Source organism: Pseudophryne corroboree, chromosome 9 (genome assembly GCF_028390025.1).
Source record: "Pseudophryne corroboree isolate aPseCor3 chromosome 9, aPseCor3.hap2, whole genome shotgun sequence".
NCBI lineage: Eukaryota > Metazoa > Chordata > Amphibia > Anura > Myobatrachidae > Pseudophryne > Pseudophryne corroboree.
The window spans coordinates 6213429-6239819 of NC_086452.1; the positions used below are offsets into that span (position 1 = coordinate 6213429).

Below are 26391 nucleotides of genomic sequence, written 5' to 3' on the forward strand. Positions count from 1 at the left end.
AATCGCTGCGTGACAGGGCATCTGCAATTTTGTTACGCACGCCCGGGACATGCTTGGCTCGCAACGTAATGTTGTTCACCAAACATAACAAGACTATCTGCGCAATGACCCGCAATACCGGCAAGGACGTGGATTTTTGGCGGTTGATGGAAAAAACCACGCCCAGATTGTCGCACCAGAAGACAACATGTTTATTACGCAGGGCATCGCGCCATAATTCCAAAGCGACCAGAATAGGAAAAATTTCCAGCAACAGCATGTTCGTAGTGAGGCCCCTGCGAAGCCAGGCATGCGGCCAAGGAGAGGCGCACCAACGGCCCGCGAAATAAGCGCCGAACCCGAAAGCGCCATAGGCGTCCGTGAACAGCTCCAGGGTCGGGCTAGACACGACCGCCTCCTGCCAAATACAGATGCCGTTGAAACGAACAAGAAATTCGTCCCAAATGCTTAAATCCCGACGGATTTCGAGGGACAACCTGAGGAAATGATGCGGGCGTCTAACCCCCACGGTAGCCCGTTCCAATTTTCTACAGAAAACCCTGCCCATGGGGATCACTTTGCAAGCAAAGTTAAACAGGCCCAATAGGGATTGGGCCTGCTTGAGAGTGAGCTTGCCCGCGGACAGCGCATATAGGATACCGTCACGTAAACGCAATACCTTGTCCGAAGGAAGCCTACAGAGACCACCGACCGTATCAATCTGAATCCCGAGGTAAACCAAGGAGACGGAGGGACCCTCCGTCTTTTCTGGTGCAACCGGAACCCCGAAGCGTGCAAAGAGGGCCAGAGCCCCCTGCAGCAAGTTGACGCAGCGAGGGGAGTCTGAGGGGCCGATAAAAAGAAAATCGTCCAAGTAGTGGGAAATTCCCCGTTCGCCCGTTGCCTGCTCGAGACACCAGTGGAGGAAGGAACTGAATCTCTCAAAGTAGGCGCAAGAGAGAGAACAGCCCATAGGGAGGCACCGATCTATGTAATAGCCATCGTCCAGTTTAAAACCCATAAACCTGAAGGCGGAAGGGTGCAGCGGAAGGAGACGAAACGCAGACTGGATGTCCAACTTACACATAACTGCCCCCGGGCCAAAAGACCGTACGGTGTCTATGGCCGAATCAAAGGATAGGTAAACGACCCTACACTGGTCAGCAGGGATAGCATCATTAACCGAGGATCCCATAGGACAGGAAAGGTGTTGGATGGGGCGAAATTTGCCCGCTGTCTTTTTGGGCACTACGTCTACGGGGGACAAGACCAAATCTGGCAAGGGGGGTTCCCGGAAAGGGCCTATCATCCTCCCTAATGCCACCTCTGCCTCCACCTTGTGCCGGAGCATGTCCGGAAACTCCCGAGCCGAACGCAGGTTCGTACCCGCCCCGGGACCCACCCGTCCATGTATCGGCAAGGGGAAACCCGACACAAAACCCGAGTGTAAAAATTGGGCATCCACCGACCGCGGGTATTGTCGCAGCCAGGGAATGAGCGCCCGAAGTCTAATTGGGGTGGGAGCTGTGGCCAGCGCCGGTGGCCGCGGGAGCGCGACTCTGTCGGGGCTGCGAGCCAAAAGCACTCCCGGTCCCAGGACTGGGGCAATCCTTAATCCCGTGGCCCCCACCACATCTGATACAGGAGTGGCGAAAACGACACCGCCCCCCCAAGTCGCATTGTGCATTATTAAAAGCGAAGCATTTCCCATGCCCCGCGCGCCCTGCGCCTCCCCGAAAGCCGGCAGAACGAGAGGCAGGTCTTTTTGCCCATCATCTTGCCGTGCCGCCGTCATCAGTGCCGGCCGAACCCTGTGTCAGTTCAGAGCACAATTCCACGTCTTTTTTTACCAAAGTTATAGATCTGCCGCCCGTGTTGTTTGCGTCGGAAATCCTCGTCGTAACGCCGCCAGGTTGACCCTTTGTACTTATGGTACAGCACGTGTATGAGAAATTGATAGCGCACCACGTTCATGTGTTCATCCGGGCGCGTCTCAAGGTAACACGCCGCAAAGATCAACATGCAGCGGACCCAATTCTGGTAGGACCGCAAAGCGTCCTCGCTACCCTGCCCCTTTTTCTTAGCTGAAAGCAAGGCTTTGCGATCGTCGCTGGTAAGGGCAAAAATGTTCACATATTGGCCCTTACGGATACGGTCCCGAACCCGGGGCCTGAGTCCACTTTGTACCGCCGTATTGGCGCAGTGCACGGTGTCCGATTCCACCGATACTTGGGAAGTGGACAAGGTGGAATACCGACGCTCGCGTCGTCTGCGACGCTTCACCCTGTGCAAGCCACCATCTGAGGAGGACAGACCCTCCGAGGAAGTAGAGGCAAGGGAGGAATCTGTGCCCCGACGCCTGCGCCTGCTGCGCTTGCCCGGAAATCCTACCCGCACTGCTGCCTATGCTAGAGGCGCTGGAGCGAGTACCCGAAGCCAAGCCGCTATGGGGTGTCACCGCGCTCCCCTTGGACCAGTCGGGGTCCGAGGAAGACTCACCTGCTCGAGGAGGAACACCGTCCGTCCCTCCGGCCACCGAACGACTCGTGGATACACCGGTGGACTCCATTGCCGACCCGACGTCCGTGGCTGGGGAGACAAAAGAGACATTGTTCCCCTGCTCCACCACCGGGCCCACAGCCGCCGGGAGCGGGGCAGAAGGGGGGGTAGTCGCGCCAGGAGACAGAAGCGGGATAAGGGATTGCGCAATGCTATCCGCCAAGGAAGCGGTGGGCCGCCCCAGTCCCCCGGGTACGGAGGATAACAAGGGAGCCACCGCCGACACCACAGCGGCACAAATGGCGGACAAGACGGTGGCGTCCACCAAGGGTGCAGCTGCAGGCGAAGTAAAAACGGACCCGCTCCGCGAGTCACGCGCCCGACGTGAGGTACGCAAACCTCCTGTCGGGAGCAAGGACCCGGAGGATCCCTCACTGTCGGGAATCATGGCACAACCGTCTGGCTGCGCTAAACCGCGGGTAGACCGCCGACACCTCGACCGTCTACCAACCTGAGCGTCGGCCACAGGAGGAGAAGTCGGAGAGTCGTCACCACTAGAAGGGGGGAGCGCGACGTTGGACTGAAAGCTGACCGCAGAAGCGTCGGCAGGAGACAATTGGATGCGGGGAGGGGGTGCTGGTTCGTGAGCCGCCTGCGCACGCCGCCCCCTAGTGGGGTGAGTTGCCGGCAGGCGCAACCCCGGCCGGTGTCTGCCAGGAGCCGCGCGGCCACGGGCGGCGGACGAACTACTCACCAAGGCGGGCGCCCTGGAAGGGCCCGACGCCCCGGGCCCCACCACGGAAGGGGAGGTCGGGCGGGCAGGCACACCGCGGGCGGGCGCTGGCCGCCCCCGCACGACAGGCCCCGCACTGACCGCATCAGGTAATGCCCCCCCCGCTGGCACGGAGCGGGGGCGACGCCCCACCCCAACGCGGGAGGGCGCTGACCGCACGGGCAAGGGGGGTAGTGGCACAGAGGGGGTATGCCTCATCTGGGCCCCCCTGCTGTGAGGCAGGTCTGCAGATCGCGCTGGCTGGCCGGACTGCCTGCGTCCGGCAGCCGCGCGACCCCCCACCCGCCCACTGGGAGATACAGCTATGTTGGGGACTGGGGAGAGCTGCTGGGCCGCAGGGCGGGAGCTCCGTCCCCGCCCCACGTGACCCGTGTGGCCATCACTGGGGACTGGGGAGAGCCGCCGGGCCGCAGGGCGGGAGCTCCATCCCCGCCCCACATGATCCGTGCGGCCATCTGCTGTAACAAGCGGCGCGGCCAGGGACGGCAAAACGCCATCGCTGGCAAGCCACTCTAGACTCCTCCGGCTCCCCGGCGCTCCGTCCCCCGCCGCTGACCGCAGCGGTGAAGGAGACGGAGAGGGCGCACATGGGGGAGCACCGGCGGGCGGCCGAGCTCGGCCGCGCACAGCCCTCGTCTCCCTTACAGCAGCTGCAGCAGGGCTACCCCGACCCGGCGGGACATCAGAGGTATCTAAAAGCCGGGCGGGGAGGCCAGCGCTGCGTGCAGGACGGGAACGAGGGATTAGCAAACCCGACATGGTACCAGGGAGGGGTGGGGGGGGGGGGGGGGGCTGAGGGGCCAAGGAAGGAGAAATACACAGGGGAGAGGAGAGGCACAGTAGGGAATAAAAGAGTTAGGAATAGGAGAGTAAATGTAGAAGTAGTAATATAGGAAAGATAGAAATAGCAAAAAGAGAAGGAAAATTAAAGTGTAAATTACTGAATGAATGGATAATACTTGCACTGCCTCACGTGAAGACACTGAAAGAGGCAGGAAATGGTGGATTAGCAACCTATATCCATGGCAGTACAGCCCCTATCCACAATCCAGCCAATAGCCTCCCGGTTCCTCCATCTACGTTCCTCCCACTACAAAAAACCTTAACCCCTTCCAGGCCAAAGTGATGCACTGAGCAGTGCTCCGCAAGCCCGGACGGTGCGTTTATGCTGCTGCTGTCATATTATATTCCTTACGCAGTCTTTCAACACGCACAAATTTAAAACAACTAACCTGGATGTAAATGTTTGTAGAACGCGATTTACAGCTTTGCATGTTACTCTTACTCAATTTTGGTCTATGTCATTTCTATACAATACGCCCCAAAGATTTCCCATTCACTAAAACAGAGAATAAGGGACTTTTTCTTTATAATTCCCCAGGATGAGAACGGGCAGGGCCTGTCTGATGAGGATCTGCAGGCGGAGGTGGACACGTTCATGTTTGAGGGACATGACACCACAGCCAGCGGGGTCTCCTGGACATTATACTGTTTGGCCAAGCACCCAGAGCACCAGGAGAAATGCCGGGAGGAGATCCGAGAGGTCCTGGGGGAGCGGAACACCGTGGAGTGGTGAGTACTTGTTCTTTTATCTCCATGTCAAGTTTTCATTTTCCAAGATGGATTATTAGGGCGTTTGTGTACCAGGCACAAGTGCTGTGATTATAGTTGCTGTCTCACTGCCACTTATGTTGCAACAAGGACACTGTGTGGAGATTGCATAATGGGTTTCTGCCTGTGCATTATGCATGGTTGGATGGAACAAAGCAAATCCATAGAAATCAGAAGACAATCCTAACAAAGGACAATGTATAGTACACGTCAGTCTAATTATAAGTGGTTTAAAATCGTACAAATCTTTTTATGTCAAGTATCATGAAGAATACGAGGATTCACACATAAAGTTACAATGTATGCGGTGACAACTTTTACACTTATACAAAGTGATATAAGAAGAGACCTGGTATGCATACTATACAGTATGTACAGATTAGTGTTTCAGGGTAAAGTTTTGTGCTACATATAGGAACTTAATATCACTTTTATTATGTTACTTATTGTAGGTTCAAATAAAATCTCTATTATAAGCAATTATACTTTATCAAAAGTCTTGTTGAGAAATTCCACTGTAATTAATTCTTATAAAACATTAAAAATTACATTTCATTGTTCTAAACAAAATCCCTGTCTTGTTCAGTGCCAAAGTTGACAGTGTAATATCTATACTTCCATAAACTGTGTACGGAAATCATAAGTGAATGTGAGCTTTAAGTGATGAAATGATTGACAAATTCAACATTCCCTTTCTAAATAAGTATTAAATGTATAATGTATCAGCCATAGAACACAGATCTGCACTATAGAGACTGGACCGGATGCATTGTTCCTCAAATTGTCCTATATACAGATTGGCTGCACTCTGGTGCCCATAGCCGTTCCCTTCACCTATACATAATATTTTTTATCAAAATCTTGTTTTCCATATAAACTTGATATAATCCAAAATAAATGTATGTTTTCTCTCATAAATCCTACAGTAACATCTGGTTCTAAATAAAATAATAATAATAATTAGAATGCATATCTTCCACATGGGGTATATAATGATTTGCGTTTCACATTTAAGCCATTAAGAAGAAGTTGCTATACCAGATATTATGTTATGTGACAAATGTGATATGAGAGACACTAAATAGTCTTGGTTGCCCAGTGGGATTTGTGAAGTGTTTTTAATAAATGACAATTAATGGCTGTGATTGGGTGATCTATATAAAGAGTACTATACCTATAGAGAGATCGCCCCATCTGCCTCTGCAACATCCAAAAAAACCTTCAGCTGAGGCTGATGCACATTTATAAAATTATATGGTTATTATAGAATGTGTGATTCTGTTGTAGACAATAAGATTCCTTCACAAAGTAAGGTATATTACACTATGGACTTCCACATCTCCTCTCATAGCTTCAGATGTTATATCAAAGTATATAATGTCCTAAGTTTACATTGATTTAGATTATGACATTACAGTATTTTTATTCTATTTTGATAATGTTTTTTTGAAGTCCGCCATCCCCAATTTATAAATATGTAAAACCCTTGTGTGGTATGATAAGGATGAAGAGATTATTTTATTTTAAATATAGAGGCTATTGATATTTTTTTATTATCCCAAATTACAGTGAGTACAATTGCCATGATATATATGAGTTACTTTACCTGGAGCTGAATTATTACCATCAACCCATAAAGATTTCCAAATATCCAAGTCCTCAAAATTATTCTTATCCAAAACATCAGGGGGAAAAAGTACGGGAGTGTAGTTGAGAATTATTCAAGAGTAAAGACAGGAAGCAGGGAAGTGTGGTCAAGAATAGGCCAGAGTATGGACAGGGAGCATGGAAGCATGGTCAGATATAGGTCAGAGCAAGGGCAGGGAGGTGTGGCCAAGAATAGGCCAGAGTAAGCACAGGGAGCATGGAAGCATGGTCAGATATAGGTCAGAGCAAGGGCAGGAAGCAGGGAGGTGTGGTCAGGAATAGGCCAGTGAAAGGACAGGGAGCATGGAAGCATTGTCAGATATAGGTCAGAGCAAGGGCAGGAAGCAGGGAGGTGTGGTCAGGAATAGGCCAGAGTAAGGACAGGGAGCATGGAAGCATGGTCAGATATAGGGCAGGGCAGGAAGCAGGAAGGTGTGGTAAGGAGTAGGACAGAGTAAGGACAGGGAGCATGGAAGCATGGTCAGGTATAGGTCAGAGCAAGGGCAGGAAGCAGGGAGGTGTGGTCAGGAATAGGACAGAGTATGGACAGGGAGCATGGAAGCATGGTCAGGTATAGGTCAGAGCAAGGGCAGGAAGCAGGGAGGTGTGGTAAGGAGTAGGACAGAGTAAGGACAAGGAGCATGGAAGCATGGTCAAGTATAGGTCAGAGGAAGGGCAGGAAGCAGGGAGGTGTGGTCAGGAATAGGCCAGAGTAAGGACAGGGAGCATGGAAGCATGGTCAGGTATAGGTCAGAGCAAGGGCAGGAAGCAGGGAGGTGTGGTCAGGAATAGGCCAGAGTATGGACAGGGAGCATAGAAGCATGGTCAGGTATAGGTCACAGCAAGGGCAGGAAGCAGGGAGGTGTGGTCAGGAATAGGACAGAGTAAGGACAGGGAGCATAGAAGCATGGTCAGGTATAGGTCACAGCAAGGGCAGGAAGCAGGGAGGTGTGGTCAGGAATAGGACAGAGTATGGACAGGGAGCATGGAAGCATGGTCAGGTATAGGTCACAGCAAGGGCAGGAAGCAGGGAGGTGTGGTCAGGAATAGGACAGAGTAAGGACAGGGAGCACAGAAACATGGTCAGGTATAGGTCACAGCAAGGGCAGGAAGCAGGGAGGTGTGGTCAGGAATAGGCCAGAGTAAGGACAGGGAGCATGGAAGCATGGTCAGGTATAGGTCAGAGCAAGGGCAGGAAGCAGGGAGGTGTGGTCAGGAATAGGCCAGAGTATGGACAGGGAGCATAGAAGCATGGTCAGGTATAGGTCACAGCAAGGGCAGGAAGCAGGGAGGTGTGGTCAGGAATAGGACAGAGTAAGGACAGGGAGCATAGAAGCATGGTCAGGTATAGGTCACAGCAAGGGCAGGAAGCAGGGAGGTGTGGTCAGGAATAGGACAGAGTATGGACAGGGAGCATGGAAGCATGGTCAGGTATAGGTCACAGCAAGGGCAGGAAGCAGGGAGGTGTGGTCAGGAATAGGACAGAGTAAGGACAGGGAGCATAGAAGCATGGTCAGGTATAGGTCACAGCAAGGGCAGGAAGCAGGGAGGTGTGGTCAGGAATAGGCCAGAGTAAGGACAGGGAGCATGGAAGCATGGTCAGGTATAGGTCAGAGCAAGGGCAGGAAGCAGGGAGGTGTGGTAAGGAGTAGGACAGAGTAAGGACAGGAAGCATGGTCAGGTATAGGTCAGAGCAAGGACAGGAAGTAGGGAAGTATGGTCAGGAATAGGACAGAGTATGGACAGGGAGCATGGAAGCATGGTCAGGTATAGGTCAGAGCAAGGGCAGGAAGCAGGGAGGTGTGGTCTGGAATAGGCCAGAGTAAGGACAGGGAGCATAGAAGCATGGTCAGGTATAGGTCACAGCAAGGGCAGGAAGCAGGGAGGTGTGTTCAGGAATAGGACAGAGTATGGACAGGGAGCATGGAAGCATAGTCAGGTATAGGTCAGAGCAAGGGCAGGAAGCAGGGAGGTGTGGTAAGGAGTAGGACAGAGTAAGGACAGGGAGCATGGAAGCATGGTCAGGTATAGGTCAGAGCAAGGGCAGGAAGCAGGGAGGTGTGGTCAGGAATAGGACAGAGTATGGACAGGGAGCATGGAAGCATGGTCACGTATAGGTCAGAGCAAGGGCAGGAAGAAGGGAGGTGTGGTCAGGAATACGCCAGAGTAAGGACAGGGAGCATGGAAGCATGGTCAGGTATAGGTCAGAGCAAGGGCAGGGAGGTGTGGTCAGGAATAGGACAGAGTATGGACAGGGAGCATGGAAGCATGGTCAGGTATAGGTCACAGCAAGGGCAGGAAGCAGGGAGGTGTGGTCAGGAATAGGACAGAGTAAGGACAGGGAGCATAGAAGCATGGTCAGGTATAGGTCACAGCAAGGGCAGGAAGCAGGGAGGTGTGGTCAGGAATAGGCCAGAGTAAGGACAGGGAGCATGGAAGCATGGTCAGGTATAGGTCAGAGCAAGGGCAGGAAGCAGGGAGGTGTGGTAAGGAGTAGGACAGAGTAAGGACAGGAAGCATGGTCAGGTATAGGTCAGAGCAAGGACAGGAAGTAGGGAAGTATGGTCAGGAATAGGACAGAGTATGGACAGGGAGCATGGAAGCATGGTCAGGTATAGGTCAGAGCAAGGGCAGGAAGCAGGGAGGTGTGGTAAGGAGTAGGACAGAGTAAGGACAGGGAGCATGGAAGCATGGTCAGGTATAGGTCAGAGCAAGGGCAGGAAGCAGGGAGGTGTGGTCAGGAATAGGACAGAGTATGGACAGGGAGCATGGAAGCATGGTCACGTATAGGTCAGAGCAAGGGCAGGAAGAAGGGAGGTGTGGTCAGGAATACGCCAGAGTAAGGACAGGGAGCATGGAAGCATGGTCAGGTATAGGTCAGAGCAAGGGCAAGAAGCAGGGAAGTGTGGTCAGGAATAGGACAGAGTAAGGACAGGGAGCATGGAAGCATGGTCAGGTATAGGTCAGAGTAAGGGCAGGGAAGTGTGGTCAGGAATAGGACAAAGTAAGGACAGGGAGCATAGAAGCATGGTCAGGTATAGGTCAGAGCAAGGGCAGGAAGCAGGGAGGTGTGGTCAGGAATAGGACAGAGTAAGGACAGGGAGCATAGAAGCATGGTCAGGTATAGGTCACAGCAAGGGCAGGAAGCAGGGAGGTGTGGTCAGGAATAGGCCAGAGTAAGGACAGGGAACATGGAAGCATGGTCAGGTATAGGTCAGAGCAAGGGCAGGAAGCAGGGAGGTGTGGTAAGGAGTAGGACAGAGTAAGGACAGGAAGCATGGTCAGGTATAGGTCAGAGCAAGGACAGGAAGTAGGGAAGTATGGTCAGGAATAGGACAGAGTATGGACAGGGAGCATGGAAGCATGGTCAGGTATAGGTCAGAGCAAGGGCAGGAAGCAGGGAGGTGTGGTCTGGAATAGGCCAGAGTAAGGACAGGGAGCATGGAAGCATGGTCAGGTATAGGTCAGAGCAAGGGCAGGAAGCAGGGAGGTGTGGTAAGGAGTAGGACAGAGTAAGGACAGGAAGCATGGTCAGGTATAGGTCAGAGCAAGGACAGGAAGTAGGGAAGTATGGTCAGGAATAGGACAGAGTATGGACAGGGAGCATGGAAGCATGGTCATGTATAGGTCAGAGGAAGGGCAGGAAGCAGGGAGGTGTGGTCAGGAATAGGCCAGAGTAAGGACAGGGAGCATGGAAGCATGGTCAGGTATAGGTCAGAGCAAGGGCAGGAAGCAGGGAGGTGTGGTCAGGAATAGGCCAGAGTAAGGACAGGGAGCATGGAAGCATGGTCAGGTATAGGACAGAGTAAGGGCAGGAAGCGGGGTATAATTATCCACTGCACTTGATAGAGGACATGGAAATCACAGGTATAAACAATTACTACCTGATTAAATAAAGGAATTTGAGCACTTTAGCAGCAGAGATTTGGAGAAACAAGTAACAAACAGGACACGACATTGTACTGGAACGAGGCGTCACTTCAAAACGTGCGGCTTAATTGCGAAATACTGTATCCAGAAAGTCTGCAAACCGCAGGTTACTACATTGGGACCAGAATGTTAATGCAATGTAATGTATGGAGGGGCATGGGCAAGACTTGTAATAACCCACTTCCAAGCACCACACATGGCATCCACGCGTTTCACAGAGCCATGAGGCTAAATAACATGGAAACTAGTATATAGTAATGTGGCTGCCATCATATAGAGGTTACTCTCTTACCCAGGTTCTACCACACAGTACACTCACATAAAGGTATTTGTAGGAAAACATGGATGAATACACTCATACTATTTCACACTACAGTATAAAAACTAAGCAGTATAAATTGTAATGGTTAGCATTACTGCCTCACAGCACTGAGGTCATGGGTTTGATTCCCACCATGGCCCTAACTGTGTGGAGTTTGTATATTCTCCCCATACGTGTGTGGGTTTCCACAGGGTACTCTGGTTTCCACCCACAGTCCAAAAATATACTGGTAGGTTAATTGTCTCTCAACAAAATTAACCCTAGGGTGAATGCGTGTGTATACGTGATAGGGAATATAGAGTGTAAGCTCCACTGGGCAGGGACTGATGTGAATGGCCAAATATTCTCTGTACAGCGCTGCAGAATATGTGTGCGCTATATAAATAACTGGTAATAAATAAATAATTTCATCCTGTGTGTGAGCAGGGAGGATCTGGGTAAGATGCCGTACACCACCATGTGTGTTAAGGAGAGTATGCGCCTCTATCCACCTGTACCAGTAGTGGCTCGTGAGCTCAGCCAGCCAATCACCTTCTGCGATGGGCGGAGCCTGCCCAAAGGTCAGTTGCTATTTCTACCTGAGATATTTGGGAATATACATATAATCTACATTGCAATGCTACAATCTCAGTCATTATCACTGATGTACAAACTAATCCTGACTGCACCATGAATTGCATATGGCACTTTTAAATGTTTACTGTATTTTTACCTATCTGTAAACCGGTTAATTAGATTGTAAACTCTTCAGCATAGGGACCGCTTTCTTTCTATATTCTTCTGTTTATAGTAGCTGATCCTTCCAATCTGTTTGTCCTTTATGCTGTGTGGATTTGTATATATAATGTTACATATATATTATTATTATTATTATTATTACATTTTATTTATAAGGCGCCACAAGTGTTTCGCAGCGCCGTACAGAGGACAGTACAGGGAGACAGAACTTACATTACAGTAGATAAATAACAGGAATAGAGTCCAGGTAACAGAGCAGCACAATTCTCATACATAATACAGCATAGATGTAAATAGCGAGGGAGTAATCACCGTACTACTAGGGGCTGGCGCCATAGATAGAGATGAGTCTTTACCAGCCGGAGAGAAAGCGGATAAAGATGGTCGCTGAGTAGGAGAGAGCGGTGAGTGACATGTGTAGAGAAGAGGGCTTAGATAACAGAGGGCCCTGCTCTGAAGAGCTAACAATCTAGTGGGAAGGGGCGACAGAGAGATGACATGAGGTACAAGCAAGCGGGAGGTAGCCTGATGGCAGTATGTAAGCAAAGCAGAGATGGTCAAGGCATGAGGCAGGGGGATGGAGGAGCGGCCTCAGGGCAGGGGGATGGAGGAGCGGCCTCAGGGCAGGGGGATGGAGGAGCGGCCTCAGGGCAGGGGGATGGAGGAGCAGCCTCAGGGCAGGGGGATGGAGGAGTGGCCTCAGGGCAGGGGGATGGAGGAGTGGCCTCAGGGCAGGGGGATGCAGGAGCGGCCTCAGGGCAGGGGGATGGAGGAGCGACCTCAGGGCAGGGGGATGGAGGAGCGGCCTCAGGGCAGGGGGATGGAGGAGCAGCCTCAGGGCAGGGGGATGGAGGAGCGGCCTCAGGGCAGGGGGATGGAGGCGCGGCCTCAGGGCAGGGGGATGGAGGAGCGGCCTCAGGGCAGGGGGATGGAGGAGCGGCCTCAGGGCAGGGGGATGCAGGAGCGGCCTCAGGGCAGGGGGATGGAGGAGCGGCCTCAGGGCAGGGGGATGGAGGAGCGGCCTCAGGGCAGGGGGATGGAGGAGCGGCCTCAGGGCAGGGGGATGCAGGAGCGGCCTCAGGGCAGGGGGATGGAGGAGCGGCCTCAGGGCAGGGGGATGCAGGAGCGGCCTCAGGGCAGGGGGATGGAGGAGCGGCCTCAGGGCAGGGGGATGGAGGAGCGGCCTCAGGGCAGGGGGATGGAGGAGCGGCCTCAGGTCAGGGTGATGGAGGAGCGGCCTCAGGGCAGGGGGATGCAGGAGCGGCCTCAGGGCAGGGGGATGGAGGAGCGGCCTCAGGGCAGGGGGATGCAGGAGCGGCCTCAGGGCAGGGGGATGGAGGAGCGGCCTCAGGGCAGGGGGATGGAGGAGCGGCCTCAGGGCAGGGGGATGGAGGAGTGGCCTCAGGGCAGGGGGATGGAGGAGTGGCCTCAGGGCAGGGGGATGGGGGAGCGGCCTCAGGGCAGGGGGATGGAGGAGCGGCCTCAGGGCAGGGGGATGGAGGAGCGGCCTCAGGGCAGGGGGATGGAGGAGTGGCCTCAGGGCAGGGGGATGGGGGAGCGGCCTCAGGGCAGGGGGATGGAGGAGCGGCCTCAGGGCAGGAGGATGGGGGAGCGGCCTCAGGGCAGGGGGATGGAGGAGCGGCCTCAGGGCAGGGGGATGGGGGAGCGGCCTCAGGGCAGGGGGATGGAGGAGCAGCCTCAGGGCAGGGGGATGGAGGAGTGGCCTCAGGGCAGGGGGATGGAGGAGCGGCCTCAGGACTAGGTTATGCATCGGGAGGGTATGCTTTGATGAATAGGTGGGTTTTTAGTGCCCGTTTGAAGCTTTGCAAGGTCGGGGAGAGTCTAATGGAGCGGGGGAGTGCGTTCCACTGAAGGGGTGCAGCACGGGCATAGTCTTGAACTCGAGTGTGGGAAGCAGTGACCAGGGCGGTGGAGAAGCGACGGTCATTGGCCGACCATAGGGGGCTGGAGGGAGTATGAAGGGAGAGGAGGTTGGAGATGTATGGAGCAGTGGAATTAGAGAAGGCCTTGTATGTGAGGGTGAGGAGTTTGAAGAGGATTCTGTAGGGGAATGGAAGCCAGTGTAGATTTTGTCGAAGGGGACTGGCAGGTGGCGGGAGAGATAGATAAGCCTAGCTGCGGAGTTCAGGACAGATTGGAGGGGAGCGAGATGGGAGCGAGTGAGACCAATGAGGAGCACATTGCAGTAGTCGAGTCGTGAGATGACCAGTGAGTGGATGATAAGTTTAGTTGCACTCTGGGAGAGAAATGGCCTGATGCGAGCAATGTTGCGGAACCGACAGGATTGTGCCAGAGCTTGGATGTGGGGTGCAAAGGAGAGGGAGGAGTCAAGAGTGACGCCCAAGCAGCGGAGTTGGGGAACGGGGGAGATGATGGTGTTGTCAACTGTGATAGAGATATTGGTAGAGGGTGTTGCTCTGGGTGTGGGAAAGATGATTAGTTCAGTTTTGTCCATGTTGAGCTTCAGAGAGCGCTCACACATCCAGGAGGATATTGTGGAGAGGCCGCTGAAAACCTGAGAGAGGACAGAGGGGGACAGATCAGGAGAGGAGAGGTAGAGTTGTGTGTCATCAGCATAGAGGTGGTATTGAAGGCCAAAGGAGTTAATGAGTACACCCAGGGAAGAGGTGTATAGGGAGAACAGATGGGGCCTAGGACAGATCCCTGAGGGACACCAACAGGAAGGATGGAAGGGTGTGAGGTGGTGCAGGAGGCAGACACAGAGAAGGAGCGGTTAGTGAGGTAAGAGGAAAACCAGTCAAGGACAGTACTAGAGAGGCCAATGTTTTGGAGTGTGCGGAGGAGGAGAGGATGATCCACGGTGTCAAAGGCAGCAGAGAGGTCCATAGGGATGAGCAGAGAGAGGTGGCCCTTGGATTTGGCTGAAAGCAGGTCATTGGTGACTTTCACCAGGGCAGTCTCAGTGGAGTGGAGTGGGCGAAAGCCAGATTGTAGTGGATCGAGAATGGAGTTGTTAGAGAGGTAGCTTGTGAGATGGCTGTAGACCAGTTGTTCAAGTAGTTTGGAGGCGAAAGGGAGCAGAGTGATGGGGCCATAGCTAGTGAGTGATGAAGGGTCGAGGTTGGTTTTTTGAGAATAGGTGAGACCAGAGCATGTTTGAATGGTGAGGGGAAGATACCGGTAGAGAGCGATAGGTTAAAGAGGTGAGCAAGGTGGGAGAAGGCAGTGGGGGAGAGGGAGCGGAGAAGACGGGAGGGAAGGGGGTCCAGGGGTCAGGTGGAGGGCGGGAGGATAAAATGAGGGAGTGGACTTTCTTGTCTGAAGTGGGACGGAAGAAGGACAGGGTGGGATAGATGGAGGGGAGGGATGATGGGGCAAGGGGGCAGCAGAGGGGTGACGGGAGGAGATGTCGTGTCGGATATCCTCAATTTTGGAGATGAAGAAGGAGACAAATTCAGTGGCAGTGAGGAAGGATGGGAGAGGAGGAGGTGGGGGCGAAAGGGAGTGTTGAAAGTTTCAAAGAGATGGCGTGGACTGGAGGACTGAGAAGAGATGAGTGCTTGGAAAAAGGATTGCTTGGCGAGGGAAAGTGCAGAGCTGTAGGAGGAGAGGATAAACTTGAAATGGAGGAAGTCCTATTGAAAAAGGGAGAAAAAGAAGGCTCTTGTGTGGGCGCACTCATAGGTTTAAGTTTATTACATAAAGTAAATACTGATAAAATAAAATTGTTATTTTCATTACATTAAAAGTTAAATCCACCAACTGTCAATTAAACAGGACACTAACATATAAATTATAAAAACAAATGTTCTGGTCTCACACAATTATGTAGTGACTTGAAAAGAATGTAGGCACTTTCAGTACTACATCTATTTCCCCTTGACCAGTACAGATAAATCTGTATTAATAAGACCGTCATAGGTCAAAGCAGAGCATATATTTGAGGACCTAAATTGGTCAAAAAGACACCTCAGATGCCCTCACTCCCAATTTCACATGTATGGAGAGGACTGACTGCGTATCTGCATCCTTGGTAATATAATAGCCAATTGCTCAACTGTTGTTATCGGACTAAAAGTCTGGTGAAGGAAGAAAAGTGGTGATACTGCTGTTAGTGTTGCATCATTGGGGAGCCGAGGAGATGCAAAAAGGGGCTCTACAACACCGGGTATTCCTAGGAGGTCTCCCTACAAAGTACTGACCCGGCCCACACTGCTTGGCTTACAAGATCAGATGAGATCGGACATATTCAGTGTGGTACCGTATGATAGTAGATTTTTTTTATATTTGACGCAAACACCAATGAGAGTGCACCGGAAAAAGAGAAAAAAAGGAAAAAGATATCTAGTAGTAGATTATAGGTAGGAGGGAAAGTTAGAAATGAAGTAGTGGATCTGCTGTCCAACATTAGGCATGGGGGTATCCCATGAATCGCGGATGAGAATCCACTGAATGTTACGGTGGGGAAAAAAAGAGAGTTTAGGAGATGCTGTAATATTGGATAATTTTGCCCAACCCTAAACAATGGGATTAAAGGTACAATCCCTGAGGCAAAAGGAGAAATAATAGCCAATATTTACGCTGTCTCTATATTTGTTATTAATACTTATAGGCAGTGAATGATATGACTGAAAAATGCATCAGCTGATTTGAGGCAAGATCAGAGAGACATAGGCCCTCATTCCGAGTTGATCGGTCGCAAGGCGAATTTAGCAGAGTTACACACGCTTAGTCTACGCCTACTGGGAGTGTATCTTAGCATCCTAAAAGTGCGAACGAAGTTTACGCAATATTGCGAACAAAAAAAACTTAGCAGTTTTAGAGTAGCTCCAGACTTACTCTGCCTGTGCGATCAGTTCAGTGCTTGTCGTTCCTGGTTTGACGTCACAAACACACCCAGCGTTCGCCCAGACACTCCCCCGTTTCTCCGGCCACTCCTGCGTTTTTTCCGGAAACGGTAGCGTTTTCAGCCACACGCCCATAAAACGCCGTGTTTCCGCCCAGTAACACCCATTTCCTGTCAATCACACTACGTTCGCCGGTGCGAACAAAAAGCCGTGAGTAAAAATCCTTTCTTCATAGCAGAATTACTTAGCGCAGTCGCAGTGCGAACATTGCGCATGCGCTCTAAGCTGATTTTCACTGCGATGCGAAAAAAAAGAACGAGCGAACGACTCGGAATGAGGGCCATAAAGTATAACAATGTAAAATATATGCCACTTATCATATAGACAGCTCCCGTTATTCACCACAAACAGTGAGTGTCGTCCTGCCCAGAAATCAGCAAAGGAATATACTAGATACAGCGATACCTTAGTTGTATGTATGGTCTCTACCCTGAATGGTTCCTTGTTGGTGCAGGGTCCCTGGGGTGAGGATACCTGTGAGGAAAACGCGATTCACCCGACTTGCGGGCTTGTTCACTTCCCGCAACAAGCCTGCAAGTCGGGTGAATCGCGTTTTCCTCACAGGTATCCTCACCCCAGGGACCCTGCACCAACAATGAACCATTCAGGGTAGAGACCATACATACAACTAAGGTATCTCTGTATCTAGTATATTCCTTTGCAAGCCAGCAACAATTTAGTGATGAGCGGGTTCGGTTTCAGAGAAACCGAACCCCCCCGAACTTCACCCATTTTACACGGGTCCGAGGCAGGTTCGAACCTTCCCGCCTTGCTCGGCTAACCCGAGCGCGCCCGAACGTCATCATCCCGCTGTCGGATTCTCGCGAGATTCGGATTCTATATAAGCAGCCGCGCGTCGCCGCCATTTTCACACGTGCATTGAGATTGATAGGGAGAGGACGTGGCTGGCGACCTCTCCGCGAGACAGTTGATCTGATAGCTTTGCTTGTTAAATTATTTTACTATTGTGGGGAGGATTGGGGAGTAGCTGTTAGGAGGAGTACAGTGCAGAGTTTTGCTGATAATTTAAGTGACCACCAGTTTTTTATCCGTTCTCTGCCTGATAAAAACGCTCCATACCATATCTGTGCTCAGTGTGCTGCATGATATATCTGTGCTGAGTGCTCACACTGCTTAATTGTGGGGACTGGGGAGCAGCTATAGCAGGAGTACAGTGCACAGTTTTGCTGACAGTGACCACCAGTATACGTTTGTCTGCCTGAAAAACACTCCTGTGGCTTTTTTTTTTATACTAGTAGTTTAGCAGTCTGCTGACAGTGTCCACCAGGTCCATTATACTGTATATAGCAGTACGGTAGGCTACTGCTGTACCTACCTCTGTGTCGTCACTCGTCATCCATAAAGTATACTATCCATCCATCTACATTGTATACCTGTGGTGGCTTTTTTTTATACTAGTAGTTTAGCAGTCTGCTGACAGTGTCCACCAGGTCCATTATACTGTATATAGCAGTACGGTAGGCCACTGCTGTACCTACCTCTGTGTCGTCACTCCTCATCCATAAAGTATACTATCCATCCATCTACATTGTATACCTGTGGTGGCTTTTTTTTTATACTAGTAGTACTAGTTTAGCAGTCTGCTGACAGTGTCCACCAGGTCCATTATACTGTATATAGCAGTACGGTAGGCCACTGCTGTACCTACCTCTGTGTCGTCACTCGTCATCCATAAAGTATACTATCCATCCATCTACATTGTATACCTGTGGTGGCTTTTTTTTTTATACTAGTAGTTTAGCAGTCTGCTGACAGTGTCCACCAGGTCCATTATACTGTATATAGCAGTACGGTAGGCTACTGCTGTACCTACCTCTGTGTCGTCACTCATCATCCATAAAGTATACTATCCATCCATCTACATTGTATACCTGTGGTGGCTTTTTTTTTATACTAGTAGTTTAGCAGTCTGCTGACAGTGTCCACCAGGTCCATTATACTGTATATAGCAGTACGGTAGGCCACTGCTGTACCTATCTCTGTGTCGTCACTCGTCATCCATAAAGTATACTATCCATCCATCTACATTGTATACCTGTGGTGGCTTTTTTTTTTATACTAGTAGTACTAGTTTAGCAGTCTGCTGACAGTGTCCACCAGGTCCATTATACTGTATATAGCAGTACGGTAGGCCACTGCTGTACCTACCTCTGTGTCGTCACTCGTCATCCATAAAGTATACTATTCATCCATCTACATTGTATACCTGTGGTGCCTTTTAGTTGTGCGCATTAAAAATATGGAGAACAAAAATGTGGAGGTTAAAAAAATAGGGAAAGATCAAGATCCACTTCCACCTCGTGCTGAAGCTGTTGCCACTAGTCATGGCCGAGACGATGAAATGCCATCAACGTCGTCTGCCAAGGCCGATGCCCAATGTCATAGTATAGAGCATGTAAAATCCAAAACACAAAAGTTCAGTAAAATGACCCAAAAATCAAAATTAAAAGCGTCTGAGGAGAAGCGTAAACTTGCCAATATGCCATTTACGACACGGAGTGTCAAGGAACGGCTGAGGCCCTGGCCTATGTTCATGGCTAGTGGTTCAGCTTCACATGAGGATGGAAGCACTCATCCTCTCGCTAGAAAAAAGAAAAGACTTAAGCTGGCAAAAGCACAGCAAAGAACTGTGCGTTCTTCGAAATCACAAATCCCCAAGGAGAGTCCAATTGCGTCGGTTGCGATGCCTGACCTTCCCAACACTGGACGGGAAGAGCTTGCGCCTTCCACCATTTGCACGCCCCCTGCAAGTGCTGGAAGGAGCACCCGCAGTCCAGTTCCTGATAGTCAAATTGAAGATGTCAGTGTTGAAGTACACCAGGATGAGGATTTGGGTGTTGCTGGCGCCGGGGAGGAAATTGACAAGGAGGATTCTGATGGTGAGGTGGTTTGTTTAAGTCAGGCACCCGGGGAGACACCTGTTGTCCGTGGGACGAATATGGCCATTGACATGCCTGGTCAAAATATAAAAAAAAATCAGCTCTTCGGTGTGGAATTATTTCAACACAAATGCGGACAACAGGTGTCAAGCCGTGTGTTGCTTTGTCAAGCTGTAATAAGTAGGGGTAAGGACGTTAACCACCTCGGAACATCCTCCCTTATACGTCACCTGCAGCGCATTCATCATAAGTCAGTGACAAGTTCAAAAACTTTGGGCGACAGCGGAAGCAGTCCACTGACCAGTAAATCCCTTCCTCTTGTAACCAAGCTCCTGCAAACCACACCACCAACTCCCTCAGTGTCAATTTCCTCCTTACCCAGGAAAGCCAATAGTCCTGCAGGCCATGTCACTGGCAAGTCTGATGAGTCCTCTCCTGCCTGTGATTCCTCCGATACATCCTTGAGTGTAACGCCTACTGCTGCTGGCGCTGCTGTTGTTGCTGCTGAGAGTCGATCGTCATCCCAGAGGGGAAGTCGTAAGCCCACTTGTACTACTTCCAGTAAGCAATTGACTGTACAACAGTCCTTTGCGAGGAAGATGAAATATCACAGCAGTCATCCTGCTGCAAAGCGGATAACTGAGGCCTTGGCAGCCTGGGCGGTGAGAAACGTGGTTCCGGTATCCATCGTTAATTCAGAGCCAACTATAGACTTGATTGAGGTACTGTGTCCCTGGTACCAAATACCATCTAGGTTCCATTTCTCTAGGCAGGCGATACCGAAAATGTACACAGACCTCAGAAAAAGACTCACCAGTGTCCTAAAAAATGCAGTTGTACCCAATGTCCACTTAACCACGGACATGTGGACAAGTGGAGTAGGGCAGACTCAGGACTATATGACTGTGACAACCCACTGGGTAGATGTATTGCCTCCCGCTGCAAGAACAGCAGCGGCGGCACCAGTAGCAGCATCTCGCAAACGCCAACTCGTTCCTAGGCAGGCTACACTTTGTATCACCGCTTTCCAGAATACGCACACAGCTGAAAACCTCTTACGGCAACTGAGGAAGATCATCGCAGAATGGCTTACCCCAATTGGACTCTCCTGGGGATTTGTGACATCGGACAACGCCAGCAATATTGTGCGTGCATTACATCTGGGCAAATTCCAGCACGTCCCATGTTTTGCACATACCTTGAATTTGGTGGTGCAGAATTATTTAAAAAACGACAGGGGCGTGCAAGAGATGCTGTCGGTGGCCCGAAGAATTGCGGCGTTCAGGCACCGCGTACAGAAGACTGGAGCACCACCAAAAACGCCTGAACCTGCCCTGCCATCATCTGAAGCAAGAGGTGGTAACGAGGTGGAATTCAGCCCTCTATATGCTTCAGAGGATGGAGGAGCAGCAAAAGGCCATTCAAGCCTATACATCTGGCCACGATATAGGCAAAGGAGGTGGAATGCACCTGTCTCAAGCGCAGTGGAGAATGATTTCAACGTTGTGCAAGGTTCTGCAACCCTTTGAACTTGCCACACGTGAAGTCAGTTAAGACACTGCCAGCCTGAGTCAGGTCATTCCCCTCATCAGGCTTTTGCAGAAGAAGCTGCAGACATTGAAGGAGGAGCTAAAACAGAGCAATTCTGCTAGGCATGTGGGACTTGTGGATGGAGCCCTTCATTCGCTTAACCAGGATTCACGGGTGGTCAATCTGTTGAAATCAGAGCACTACATTTTGGCCACCGTGCTTGATCCTAGATTTAAAACCTACGTTGTATCTCTCTTTCCGGCTGACACAAGTCTGCAGGGGTTGAAAGACCTGCTGGTGAGAAAATTGTCAAGTCAAGCGGAACGTGACCCGTCAACAGCTCCTCCTTCACATTCTCCCGCAACTGGGGGTGCGAGGAAAAGGCTAAGAATTCCGAGCCCACCCGCTGGCGGTGATGCAGGGCAGTCTGGAGCGAGTGCTGACATCTGGTCCGGACTGAAAGACCTGCCAACGATTACTGACATGTCGTCTACTGTCACTGCATATGATTCTCTCACCATTGAAAGAATGGTGGAGGATTATATGAGTGACCGCATCCAAGTAGGCACGTCAGACAGTCCGTACGTATTCTGGCAGGAAAAAGAGGCAATTTGGAGGCCCTTGCACAAACTGGCTTTATTCTACCTAAGTTGCCCTCCCTCCAGTGTGTACTCCGAAAGAGTGTTTAGTGCAGCCGCTCACCTTGTCAGCAATCGGCGTACGAGGTTACATCCAGAAAATGTGGAGAAGATGATGTTCATTAAAATGAATTATAATCAATTCCTCCGTGGAGACATTCACCAGCAGCAATTGCCTCCAGAAAGTACACGGGGACCTGAGATGGTGGATTCCAGTGGGGACGAATTAATAATCTGTGAGGAGGGGGATGTACACAGTGAAAGGGGTGATGAATCGGACGATGATGATGAGGTGGACATCTTGCCTCTGTAGAGCCAGTTTGTGCAAGGAGAGATTGATTGCTTCTTTTTTGGTGGGGGCCCAAACCAACCAGTCATTTCAGTCACAGTCGTGTGGCAGACCCTGTCGCTGAAATGATGGGTTCGTTAAAGTGTGCATGTCCTGTTTATACAACATAAGGGTGGGTGGGAGGGCCCAAGGACAATTCCATCTTGCACCTCTTTTTTCTTTCATTTTTCTTTGCATCATGTGCTGTTTGGGGAGTATTTTTTTGAAGGGCCATCCTGCCTGACACTGCTGTGTCACTCCTAGATGGGCCAGGTGTTTGTGTCGGCCACTTGTGTCGCTTAGCTTAGTCACACAGCGACCTTGGTGCGCCTCTTTTTTTCTTTGCATCATGTGCTGTTTGGGGACTATTTTTTTCAAGTGCCATCCTGTCTGACACTGCAGTGCCACTCCTAGATGGGCCAGGTGTTTGTGTCGGCCACTTGTGTCGCTTAGCTTAGCCATCCAGCAACCTCGGTGCAAATTTTAGGACCAAAAATAATATTGTGAGGTGTGAGGTGTTCAGAATAGACTGAAAATGAGTGGAAATTATGGTTATTGAGGTTAATAATACTATGGGATCAAAATGACCCCCAAATTCTATGATTTAAGCTGTTTTTTAGGGTTTTTTGAAAAAAACACCCGAATCCGACAAAAAAATTTCGGTGAGGTTTTGCCAAAATGCGTCCGAACCCAAAACACGGCCGCGGAACCGAACCCAAAACCAAAACACAAAACACAAAAAATTTCCGGTGCACATCACTACAACAATTATACTGTTGTTTTCAATAAGTGAGCCCACCATTATACCCTGTGTTAAACAAGATGTAACAGGACACAGAGGTTATCTTTGGATATCTACACTCACCTGCTAACAAATAGGTAGCCAATTCCAACCAAATAAATAATCTATAGCCAGCAGTGTTTATACCTGGGCTATAATGAATTGAGTGTGTCACTACACCCTATGCTGATTTCTGGGCACTGTTTGTGGTGAATAACGGGAGCTGTCTATATGATAAGTGGCATTGTTATACTCAGGGTTGGACTGGCCCACAGGGGTACAGGGGAAACCACCAGTGGGGCCTACTGGGTGGGGGCCCTCCTCCTCTAGGGATCAGATTCCAGACTGTACAGTTACTAATCTAGTGCATTATCATGCATGAACTACAGTATTTACTGTATATATTTATCTAGGGGATCAACACTTGCAAAATTGTTAGGCAAACCAATGTGGTGGCTGGGCACACCCCCTCTAGAGACTGGCCACACCCCTAAAAATGGGCCCCTATCACTGTATGCTCCCCCCAGTGGGCCCTACATGCCCAGTCCAACACTGATCAGCGGTAACACCAAGGTACAGGGGGAAACATTCCTCACAGGGAGAGAAGTATTAGACCACGAGGACATGAGAGAGACTGTCACATATATCAGGGGTATCACCACGGTACAGGGCGAGACGTTCCTCACAGGGAGAGAAGTATTAGACCACGAGGACATGAGAGAGACTGTCACATATATCAGGGGTATCACCACGGTACAGGGGGAGACATTCCTCACAGGGAGAGAAGTATTAGACCACGAGGACATGAGAGAGACTGTCACATATATCAGGGGTATCACCACGGTACAGGGGTGAGACATTCCTCACAGGGAGAGAAGTATTAGACCACGAGGACATGAGAGAGACTGTCACATATATCAGGGGTATCACCACGGTATAGGGGGGAAACATTCCACACAGGGAGAGAAGTATTAGGACACGAGGACATGAGAGAGACTGTCACATATATCAGGGGTATCACCACGGTACAAGGGGAGACATTCCTCACAGGGAGAGAAGTATTAGGACACGAGGACATGAGAGAGACTGTCACATATATTAGGGGTATCACCACGGTACAGGAGGAGACATTCCTCACAGGGAGAGAAGTAATAGACCACGAGGACATGATAGAGACTGTCACATATATCAGGGGTATCACCACGGTACAGGAGGAGACATTCCTCACAGGGAGAGAAGTAATAGACCACGAGGACATGAGAGAGACTGTTACATATATCAGGGGTATCACCACGGTACAGGAGGAGACATTCCTCACAGGGAGAGAAGTAATAGACCACGAGGACATGAGAGAGACTGTCACATATATCAGGGGTATCACCACGGTACAGGAGGAGACATTCATGACAGTGATAGAAGTAATAGGACACGAGGACATGAGAGAGACTGTCACATATATCAGGGGTATCACCACGGTACAGGGGGAGACATTCCTCACAGGGAGAGAAGTAATAGACCACGAGGACATGAGAGAGACTGTCACATATATCAGGGGTATCACCACGGTACAGGAGGGCGACAATCCTCACAGGGAGAGAAGTATTAGACCACGAGGACATGAGAGAGACTGTCACATATATGAGGGGTATCACCACGGTACAGGGGGAGACATTCCTCACAGGGAGAGAAGTATTAGGACATGAGGACATGAGAGAGACTGTCACATATATCAGGGGTATCACCACGGTACAGGAGGAGACATTCCTCACAGGGAGAGAAGTATTAGACCACGAGGACATGAGAGAGACTGTCACATATATCAGGGGTATCACCACGGTACAGGGGGGAGACATTCCTCACAGGGAGAGAAGTAATAGGACACGAGGACATGATAGAGACTGTCACATATATCAGGTGTATCACCACGGTACAGGAGGAGACATTCCTCACAGGGAGAGAAGTATTAGGACATGAGAGAGACTGTCACATATATCAGGGGTATCACCACGGTACAGGGGGAGACAATCCTCACAGGGAGAGAAGTAATAGGACATGAGGACATGAGAGAGACTGTCACATTTATCAGGGGTATCACCACGGTACAGGGGGAGACAATCCTCACAGGGAGAGAAGTAATAGACCACGAGGACATGATAGAGACTGTCACATATATCAGGGGTATCACCACGGTACAGGGGGAGACATTCCTCACAGGGAGAGAAGTATTAGACCACGAGGATATGAGAGAGACTGTCACATATATCAGGGGTATCACCACGGTACAGGGGGAGACATTCCTCACAGGGAGAGAAGTATTAGACCACGAGGACATGAGAGAGACTGTCACATATATCAGGGGTATCACCACGGTACAGGGGGAGACATTCCTCACAGGGAGAGAAGTATTAGACCACGAGGACATGAGAGAGACTGTCACATATATCAGGGGTATCACCACGGTACAGGAGGAGACATTCCTCACAGGGAGAGAAGTAATAGGACACGAGGACATGAGAGTGACTGTCACATATATCAGGGGTATCACCACGGTACAGGAGGAGACATTCCTCACAGGGAGAGAAGTAATACGACACAAGGACATGAGAGAGACTGTCACATATATCAGGGGTATCACCACGGTACAGGAGGAGACATTCCTCACAGGGAGAGAAGTAATAGGACATGAGAGAGACTGTCACATATATCAGGGGTATCACCACGGTACAGGGAGAGACATTCCTCACAGTGAGAGAATTATTAGGACACGAGGACATGAGAGAGACTGTCACATATATCAGGGGTATCACCACGGTACAGGAGGAGACATTCCTCACAGGGAGAGAAGTAATAGGACACGAAGACATGATAGAGACTGTCACATATATCAGGGGTATCACCACGGTACAGGGGGAGACATTCCTCACAGGGAGAGAAGTAATACGACACAAGGACATGAGAGAGACTGTCACATATATCAGGGGTATCACCACGGTACAGGGGGAGAGACATTCCTCACAGGGAGAGAAGTAATAGGACACGAGGACATGATAGAGACTGTCACATATATCAGGGGTACCACCACGGTACAGGAGGAGACATTCCTCACAGGGAGAGAAGTATTAGACCACGAGGACATGATAGAGACTGTCACATATATCAGGGGTATCACCACGGTACTAGAAATGAGCGGGTTCGGTTCCTCGGAATCTGAACCCGCCCGAACTTCAGCCTTTTTTGCACGGGTCCGAGCAGACTCGGATCCTCCCGCCTTGCTCGGTTAACCCGAGCGCGCCCAAACGTCATCATCCCGCTGTCGGATTCTCGCGAGACTCGGATTCTATATAAGGAGCCGCGCGTCGCCGCCATTTTCACACGTGCATTGAGATTGATAGGGAGAGGACGTGGCTGGCGTCCTCTCCGTTTAGAATAGATTAGAGAGACACTTGATTTACTAATTTTGGGGAGCATTAGGAGTACTCAGTACAGTGCAGAGTTTTGCTGATAGTGACCAGTGACCACCAGTTTTATTTATAATCCGTTCTCTGCCTGAAAAAAACGATACACAGTCACATACCATATCTGTGCTCAGCCTCAGTGTGCTGCATGATATATCATCTATGTATATCTGACTGTGCTGAGTGCTCACTGCTCACACAGCTGAATTGTGGGGGAGACTGTGGTGCAGTTATAGCAGGAGTACAGTGCACACTTTTGCTGCCAGTGACCACCAGTATATTGTCTGCCTGAAAAAGTTAAACACTCCTGTGGTGTTTTTTTTTTTTTATTCTATAGTATAAACGCATTCT

At 50.4% G+C, this 26391-nt stretch overlaps 1 protein-coding gene across 2 annotated transcripts in view; it reads left to right on the top strand.

Annotated features, from left to right (window-relative positions):
* The window catches only part of LOC134957215 (cytochrome P450 4B1-like), a 243114-nt gene that overhangs the window by 111183 nt on the left and 105540 nt on the right, over positions 1-26391 (top strand). For both annotated transcript variants that reach the window (XM_063938917.1, XM_063938918.1), the window contains 2 exons: positions 4653-4843; positions 11208-11341. In XM_063938917.1, coding sequence (XP_063794987.1) covers positions 4653-4843; positions 11208-11341 — 325 coding nt within the window. The remainder of the gene's footprint in view (positions 1-4652; positions 4844-11207; positions 11342-26391) is intronic.